General features: G+C 42.4%; 1 protein-coding gene across 1 annotated transcript; it reads right to left on the bottom strand.

Moving 5' to 3' along the window:
• Positions 1 to 7,175: 7,175 nt before the first annotated feature.
• LOC308291748 (uncharacterized protein) lies at positions 7,176 to 9,603 on the bottom strand (the record flags this gene model as incomplete). The annotated part of the gene is made up of 2 exons (XM_080733876.1): positions 7,176 to 8,276; positions 9,387 to 9,603. 2 exons carry the CDS (start codon positions 9,601 to 9,603, stop codon positions 7,303 to 7,305), a joined length of 1,191 nt encoding a protein of 396 aa, XP_080590002.1. The 3' UTR covers positions 7,176 to 7,302.
• Between the last annotated feature and the right edge of the window lie 261 nt (positions 9,604 to 9,864).

Below are 9,864 nucleotides of genomic sequence, written 5' to 3'. Positions count from 1 at the left end.
CACACTGCTGTTTCTCTAAAACACACAATATCTCCTCTCCCACCAACGTCATGTGTTCATTTATCTTCAGCCGTACAGACTCCATTTGACAAATTTGATCTTGTTTTTGAGACATTTACTGTAGGCTAATATATTTACAGAATAAGTGTAAAGTTTTCTATTCCTACTGTAATATACTTATATAATGGGTGAAGCTCTCTGTTCTACGGTAATATATTTAACGGCTACTCAAAACAAACAACACGCTTATAATTGGAGTTTCTTGAATGGTGTTCCCCCTGGAGAGGTTGTGCACGGTCTCAGCTCTGAGAGAGAGAGAGAGAGAGAGAGAGAGAGAGAGAGAGAGAGAGAGAGAGAGATTAACAATAGCATTGATTCTGTGATTGAGAGTGTACAATGAGAAGGAAATGGCTCCTCTTGATCATGTTGAAACACGTTTGTTGAACGTGTTTTAATATAATACCTGATGTCACCTAAATGTGTCATTTATATAACTAGAAGCGTCTAGTCGGCGACCTGGCCAACTCGGGAAAGATGTAAATAGGGAATGAATGCGCCGCCCTTTAATGCAAACCCCATTATACCTGTTGTCATAGGACCCGTTTTGACCATCTGTTTGCCTGTATCCATTTATGCCCATATTTGGAGATATCTGTATCTGTCTGTCTGTCGGCGTCCATTTTATGTCCATATATGGAGATCACTGCAGATATAGTTCTGGGTCCATTTTATGCCCATATATGCCCAATTGTCCATATATGGAGATATCTGTCTATTTGCGTCCATTTTATGCCCATATATGGAGATCTCTGTATCTGTCTGTCTGTGTCCCTTTATGCCCGTATATGGAGATCTTTGTGATTCTGCGTCCATTTTATGCCCATATATGCCATATATGGAGATATCGCTTTTTGTTTGTTTCTTCTTTAAGCAGAGAGATCTCAGTCTGTGTCCCTTTTATGCCCATATATCTCTGTATCTGCCCATATGCCCATATATGGAGATCTCAGTCTGTGTCCCTTTTATGCCCATATATCTGTCTGTGTCCCTTTTATGCCCATATACGGAGATATCTGTTGGGTCGAGGCTAGGCCCCTGTATCTGCCCATATGCCCATATATGGAGATCTCTGTATCAGTCTGTGTCCCTTTTATGCCTATATACGGAGATATCTGTCTATATATGCCCATATATGGAGATCTCTGTATCTGCCCATATGCCCATATATGGAGTTCTCAGTATACGGAGATATCTGTCGGGTCTAGGCCCCTGTATCTGCCCATATGCCCATATATGGAGATCTCTGTATCAGTCTGTGTCCCTTTTATGCCTATATACGGAGATATCTGTCTATATATGCCCATATACTGTATGGAGATCTCTGTATCTGCCCATATGCCCATATATGGAGTTCTCAGTCTTATGCCCATATACGGAGATATCTGTCGGGTTGAGGCAAGATGCCCATATATGGAGTTCTCAGTATACGGAGATATCTGTCGGGTCTAGGCCCCTGTATCTGCCCATATGCCCATATATGGAGATCTCTGTATCAGTCTGTGTCCCTTTTATGCCTATATACGGAGATATCTGTCTATATATGCCCATATACTGTATGGAGATCTCTGTATCTGCCCATATGCCCATATATGGAGTTCTCAGTCTTATGCCCATATACGGAGATATCTGTCGGGTCGAGGCAAGGCCCGGCACTGCAGTGATGTCACAATGAGTCAGCGCTTGCGCCCGGCACTGCAGTGATGTCACAATGACCGATTTTGCGCCGATTTCCTCCGGAACAGCCTGATGTCAACAATCAGCCCCGCATAAGGAGATTCCGAACGTTTCGCGCCGGTTAGGGAAAACCGCGCGTCGGGTCGGGTCGAGGCCCGGCACTGCACTCCGTGCCGCGGCGGGGAGCGCGCGTGCCGAATCTGAAGCCGGTGGGACGAACGGTTCTCGAGATACGCGGATTACAAACACACACGCAGAGACTTCTCGCATTTATAGATAGATATTGTTTGTAGTAGAACTGTAGCACATGTTCTTATTTTATTTCTATTTTAATTATCTTTAGAATTCATGTGACTTGAGACACCCCCATGTACCCCGCTGGGCATTTGTCTTCAAGACAGTAAATCGATATACACCAGTAAGACCCCTGCCGCGCCATCTGTCTTGACCATATATGGATTCTGTCATCTGACATCATACATACAATCCCTTTTATACCCAACCATACATGGTTATCCCTTTTATGCCCATAATCCTATATGGAGATCCCTGCTCTGAGTATCTGACACTGTTATGTCACCTGTGATGTCACAGTGATGTGTCAGCCTTTTATGCCCATATATGGAGATCCCTGCTCTGAGTATCTGACATCACTGTAATGTCACCTGTGATATCACAGTGAGGCGTTTAAGACAGACAGAGATATGGTCAAGCTGTGATGGTTCACATACTAAACTATACAAATTGGACACATCTGTCCTCATCTCATGACTATAGACATAATGTGTACTGATTTGTGTGATGTTTGGACGAAATGTGTAGGAGAAATGTAAACACAAAAATCACAATGTCCCTCCTGGTGGCGCTATAATAGGACAACGTAGTGGAAATGTGTGTGCAAAGTTTCACTTCATGACTTGGCGTCTTGTTCAAAACATACCACAGCTGCAAACTTTAGACGTCAACTTAGCCAACCACAATAGAATATGAGAAATCAGACGCATGACCAAGAATATCATGTGTATTGATTTTCATGATTCTAGATCAAATCTGAAGGATTCATATATTTTTTTAAAAATCACAAAGGTCCACCTCCTGGTGGCACTATAAAAGGCAGATTAGAAAAATGCAGGCCACATTTATTCTTTGGTCTCTAAGGAGTTTGCATACAAGGTTTCATTGCTCGTTGCAGTTATAAGACTCTACTCAGCCTGTTATAGCACCACCACAAGGCTGATTTAAAATTCTTAACTGGCATTAGTGGAAACCACTAAATGTCATGTTGTAGTCCTTAAAGGACTAAACTTTGGCCGGAACTATCAAACCGGAAACAGTTTTAACCCAAAATAATTCCCCTGTGCTCAAGGACATACTTTTAGGGACTACCTAATAAACCCCTTGGCCTTGATGCGGCGTAGTTTGCTTTTGGAAAATTCATTTGGTAATGGTATATGCATCTTTTAGTCCAACTCGTAGCGACTGACAAGACTACACTAGGCTACTCATTTTAATAGGGATTGGGGAAACAAACCCGGGGAACCAAAACAAAGCGACGCCACTTCTTCTGCTGGTGGTTTCCGCCTAGACCAGATCAAATGGCCCGTTGTAAACAAATACCAGGCTTTCTCCTTGGAAAGACTGGTGACGCGAGGTTAGGCCTGCCACTAGTCACCCAGCGGTATTGCAGCTGCAATATTGCAGCTCATGTTCATACATAATTACATATAGTTACACAATCAGTCAAGCATTGGAGCCGGTGTGTGCACCGCTCATAAACGTGTGTGTCTGTGTGAGTGTGTCATTATGTGGAGATGGCTTATTTTGATAGCTTTCAGCCAACATCAGCTCGGCAATAAACATAGGCCTACAGCAAATAAGTACAATAACAATACTCTACAAGTCCTCCTGTACCCGAGGGTGTGTGCACAGTATGAGTGCACAGTATAGGCCTATGACTCTATGAGGTATTGAAATGAATGTCCCTGAGGAGTCTCAGAAGTACGTTGGACCGATCTGCCTGCCAATCAATCTGTCAGACCGAGTGTGTTAAGTCCATGACGTCAGTCATTATAATGTACTAGAAGCTCGGCGACCTGGCCAACTCGGGAACGATGTAAATAGGGAATGAATGCCCCGCCCTTTAATGCAAACCCCATTATACCTGTTGTCATAGGACCCGTCTTGACCATCTGTTTGCCTGTGTCCATTTATGCCCATATATGGAGATATCTGTATCTGTCTGTCTGTCAGCGTCCATTTTATGTCCATATATGGAGATCACTGCAGATATAATCCTGGGTCCATTTTATGCCCATATATGGCCATATATGGAGATATCTGTCTATTTGCATCCATTTTATGCCCATATATGGAGATCTCTGTATCTGTCTGTCTGTGTCCCTTTATGCCCGTATATGGAGATCTTTGTGATTCTGCGTCCATTTTATGCCCATATATGCCATATATGGAGATATCTTTTTATCTGCGTCCATTTTATGCCCATATATGAGATCTCTGTCGCTTTTTGTTTGTTTCTTCTTTAAGCATATGGAGATATCTGTTTATATGCGTCCATTTTATGCCCATATATGAGATCTCTGTCGCTTTTTGTTTGTTTCTTCTTTAAGCAGAATACGCAGCCTGCTTAAATCTGCATCATTCAAGTCATCCTCCCAGTCCCACGCTTTGTTGCTTGTCTTATGTTTGTCTTGTCTCTTTTATTTTCTTTATCTTTTTTGGAGCGGACCCCATTAATGCAAACCCCAATATACCTGTTGTCATAGGACACGTTTTGACCATCTATCTGTTTGCCTTTGTCCCCACCCTTTAATGCAAACCCCAATATACCTGTTGTCATAGGACCCGTTTTGACCATCTGTTTGCCTTTGTCCCCTTATGCCCATATATGGAGATCTCTGCACACACAGTACCGGTTGCGGAAAACTCTGATGTCAGACATCAGCTCCGCATACGGGCATTCATTTTATGCCCATATCTGGAGAACGCGCGTGCCGGTGGGAAGAAGGGTTCTCGAGATACGCGGATTACATACATACATACACATTCACAGAGATTTTTTGTTGACTCATGTGGAGTACGTGATGTCAGAGCCTTTTATGAAGTGATGTCACAATGAGTCAGCGCTTGCGCCGGTTTCCTCCGAAACACCTGATGTCAACAATCAGCTCCGCATATGGTGATTCCGAACGTTTCGCGCCGGCGTACGTGATGTCAGAGCCTTTTATGAAGTGATGTCACAATGAGTCAGCGCTTGCGCCGGTTTCCTCCGGAACAGCCTGATGTCAACAATCAGCTCTGCATAAGGAGATTCCGAACGTTTTGCGCCGGTTTCGGAAAACCGTGCGTCGGGTCGGGTCGAGGCTCGGCACTGCACTCCGCGCCGCGTCAGGGAACGCGCGTGCCGAATCTGAAGCCGGTGGGACGAACGGTTCTCGAGATACGCGGGTTACATACACGCAGAGATACATACACGCAGAGATTTGTCGCATTTATAGATAGATTAATGCAGACACCAGGCAACTCGTATTAAGCAACAAACGAGCTAGCGTGCTAACATGGATTAGTATTGTAAACAACGAAAGCAGTCTCTAATATCGACTATATTTAGACACACGCCAGACATCGTCCCCACAGATGCAAAATACACTCACCTTTGTTTCAACTACATGGAGGAGAAAAAGGAGTACAATTATATATCTCAGCATTAATGTTCCCTCCGTAGCGTCCGTTGTGCTGCTTCTGCTGCCGCGTTTATATTATTATTAGTAGTAGGCCTAAGTAGTATTATATATCTGCCCACGGAACACACACAGCCCGAAGCCGCTATGAAGTGAACTAGTTTAGAACGGAACTCCTAAAAACAACAACACGCAATTACTTCCGGGTCAACGTGATACAAGCGTGCATGTCTTTCGCCGCCTGGTGGAGGAGGTGCTGTACAAACACATTGTTATTTCTGATGACTGACATTCCTCCGTCTTTTATCCTTTGTTTAGCGATTTTCAAAATGTTCTTTTCATAGAAAAAATGTTTTATGGTCATGATTCACTGCAATCCTGGATGGCTTGGTTCTAGGCTTAACATAATTGTCATGAATATTTTTGTGAAAGTAGATGAGGAAAATAAACGGGAGATTTCTTTTCAGTGGGACCAGTAAACCATGAGCTGCATCTTTAACCCTTAACACACAGCCAGTATTGGTCCATCATCACCTTGGAGCATAATTGATCAAAGCCTACATGTAGGTAGCAATGTGTTGTTTATGCAAAGAAAGAGTGCTTAGAGAGTTTATGAATGGAGAATGTTATTTCAGTTTCAAAGTTATTGTAAACATGTGAATTATGACAGATGTTAGTTATTCATAATAATGGTGCCAGACCAGTGAATGGTCATCGGTGACCACTTGAGTGCCATGCATGCGTGTAGATGCCATCCAAAGAAATCTAGAACCACTGTTATTAGTGTAATACAGTGTTTCTCAAACATTTAAATTTCAAGGTCTCTCCTTAACTCTGACAGTGAAAAAATGGAACCAAATGGACCTGTTAGTGTTCATTTGGTTCCATTTGTATACTGTCAGAGTAACAGACTTGTATGGGTCAATTTAGACCCCCTTAAAAGGAATCTACTTTGAGAACCACTGGTGTATTACAACAAAATTATATTACATGAAGAACATGTTGGGTAGCATAACGTGTAATACATTCTTTGTCTAGGTTTTATAAGCATAAGGCTACTTATATATACTGTAGTGTTATAAGCAGATTGTAATGCATAATTGTAAGCCCTAAAAACCCATGAATACTCATGACGATTTAAAATAATAATCATAATAGATTAAGCATCTTATTCTTATAATGACTTATAAGATCTGGTATAAAAACATTGTCATCAGCTTATAAAACAAAAATATTATTTTCCAGTACACATAATGCAATCCTAACACATTACAAAGCCTCTTGTTATTTATAAGGTCAAGTATCATCCTACTTCATAATTACAGGTTACTCAGACTTTTTTATTATGACCAGGATCTTGTTTCATAATAATTATCTTAGTTTCAGTACACTATAATAATTATACTATACATACAATACATTATCACTCTTTAATAGTAAATAATCGAGGCAAAAGTTATAAATGATGGTGATGTTGATTTGATGTCATAAGGCCCAGCCCTAGATCATACATTTGTCTGATATCAACTCAGATGCTTCTTTGAAAAAAGCATTTGTTTCCTTTTAACTAACAGCTTCTCTGCATATGAATTTATCTATGTGCATATCGCCGTTGTCGGGTGAAAACCTTGTATGTCCAAAACCGTTTGTTTTGCATTTATCATTTTAAAAATGATTTAAATTGTGAAAACAGCCGATCTACAAGCACACAACGTCTCGCAATGCTTGTAGATCTGCTGTTTTCACTACTTTTGTACGACGACCTTGTATGATGAAGCAGGGCTTTACTTTGCGAAAGAGCGTACACATTTGAAACTTGGAGATACGAGGTTTCCACTCGACAACGACGATATGGACCAAAGGTTTTCCTTTAGTCTGTATGAGTCTTCATGTGTCTTTTTAGATGACTTTTGTCAGCAAAGGCTCTGTTACAGACTGCACAAGTATATGGCTTTTCCCCCGTATGGGTCATCATGTGTTGTTTTAGATTACCGCTTTGACAAAAGCCTTTGTTACAAATTGCACAGGTGAACGGCTTTTCCCCAGTATGCGTCCTCCTGTGTCTCTTTAGATCACCGTTGTGACAAAAGCCTCTGTTACACACCGTACAAGTGAATGGCCTTTCCCCCGTATGAGTCATCATGTGTTTTTTTAGATCGTCGTTTTTAGAAAAGCCTCTGTCACAAACTGTACAACCGAATGGCTTCTTTTCCCCCGTGTGATTCGTCATGTGTGTTTTTAGACTCCAGTTCTCACTAAAGGATTTGTTACAAAATGTACAAGTGAACGGCCTTTCCCCTGTATGAGTCCTCATGTGCCTCTTCAGCTTTCCATTACAACTAAATATTTTGCGACACACTGTGCAACTAAAGCCTTTCATCCCTGTGTGACTCTGCGTGGAGCGAGTTTCTTTCGATGATTTCGGGTCCTGTGACAATCTCTGTCCTTCCACATGTTGTGTCTTGTGTGACTGACCTACACTGGGCTCCCACTCATCACTGTCTTCAGTGATGTCAGATTCAGAACAGTGTGAAGAGAGGAGCTGGTCATCACTACCGGTAGTTGGTTGTGCTGGTGGTACCCAGTACTTTATATAAGCTTGTGTTTTCATGTAATCAGTTGAGGTGCTGGCTACAGGCTCTGTGTCTCGGTTTTCACCATCATCACCTTCACATTTCACTGCTAGTAATGTCAGCATTGGCCTATCAACTTCTTCTGGTCTTTGAAGTATCTCCTCCTGTTCCTCTTTAATGTGTGGGGGCTCTGGTTCCTCCTGGACCAGACTGCGGCTAATCTCCTCTTCAGAGGAAACCTCCTCTTTACATACAGGGAGGTGCACGGCGTCTAGGAAAAAGATACAATGAGAGGCTGGTAAAGGTTTAAACTTTACATTTTGTTCATGCAGTGTTTCCTCTGTTTAACACTTGAGTGCCAAAGACATTCAGGAACTTAGCTTTTCCAACCCTGGAGTGCCACAGGACCCTTAATGAAAAGCTAGAGCACACACATCCACTTAAAAGCCCAGGTTGCAGTTCTGCTGTTTTTATTTTCCTCTCAATTTCCTGATGAAGAAACGTTGAGGGAACAGATTACTGATGTTTTAACCAATCCAGGTCCACGCATCCATCTCGGGCCGTTTTGGGCAATAACCATGTCGTTTTTTGAGCGGTGGTCACACCGTCTCCTATACGTGGCCGTGTGTGTGGGTATGCGTCCGGCCGTCCGGCCGTCCGACCGTCCGGCCGTCCGGCCGTCCGTGTATGTAGCCTCAAGCCTGCAGCACCTTTTCTGACCACACATGTTAAGGGAGGGGCGCTGTTGTTCTCACACACACACACACACACACACACACACACACACACACACACACACACACACACACACACACACACACACACACACACACACACACACACACACACACAGGGGGGAAGGGTGGGTCAGCATGTGTGGTCAAGTATTATTATTATTATTAACAAACTGAATGTTTTAGGGTCAAATTAAATTAGAGTGTGTGAAGAAACTACAGCATTGTAAAGCACACTAACCCCGCTGCACCCAGTAGTGCTGTTGCACAGCCTCCACGACCACCGCTCAGTTCACACGGGTGTGATTTTGCATTCAGTACAAATATGTAATTTCTGTCTATTGTGAAATGAGATCACTTTACTTAAGTTTAGGAATAAGGTGTAAGGCAAGAACGAAAATATAGCTGATAGTGTCCTTCCTGTCTGTCTGTCCCTCATCAATCCATATCTATCCTCTGTCTCTCATTATCCATCTCTTCATTGATACCGACTTTGTCCATCAGACTGGTTTTAAGTGTAATTTATATAGATTTTGGATATTTAAAAGTTTCACGCAAAACATGAGAATATAGTCTCTGCTTAACTTAAACCACACACATGCACACACACCTCGTGTTGAACATAACGTAACCATGTGTTTACCAACCTGCAGTGTAAGGATGGATGTCTGGCAGTTTGTTTTGCGTCTCCAACAGAGTTTCTAGTGTATCCATCCGTCTCTGGAAGAGGTTGCACATGAACTCTGCAGCCGCACTGAGGCGCTCCAACACAAACACTCTGACATTAAGCTTCACACTACAAACATCAACACCACGCTGCTGTTTCTCTAAAACACACAATATCTCCTCTCCCACCGACGTCATGTGTTCGTTTATCTTCAGCCTTACAGACTCCATTTGACTAATTTTACCTCCTTTATGAGACATTTTCACCTACTGTAAAATACATGTATAGAACACTCTGATCCTACTGTATTATACTTAAATAAGGTGAAAGATAAACAATTTCACCATGACACTTATCGGCTGCTAAAAACAAACATGGAGTTTCTTGAATGCTGTTCCCTCTGGAGAGGTTGTGCACTGTCTCAGCTCTGAGAGAGAGAGAGAGAGAGAGAGAGAGAG

The sequence above is a fragment of the Nannobrachium achirus genome, assembly GCF_963921795.1.
Source record: "Nannobrachium achirus genome assembly, chromosome: 9".
In the NCBI taxonomy this organism is placed as follows: Eukaryota; Metazoa; Chordata; class Actinopteri; order Myctophiformes; family Myctophidae; genus Nannobrachium; species Nannobrachium achirus.
Note: the sequence above shows the minus strand (reverse complement) of the source record. Positions and strands in the feature narration are given on the sequence as shown.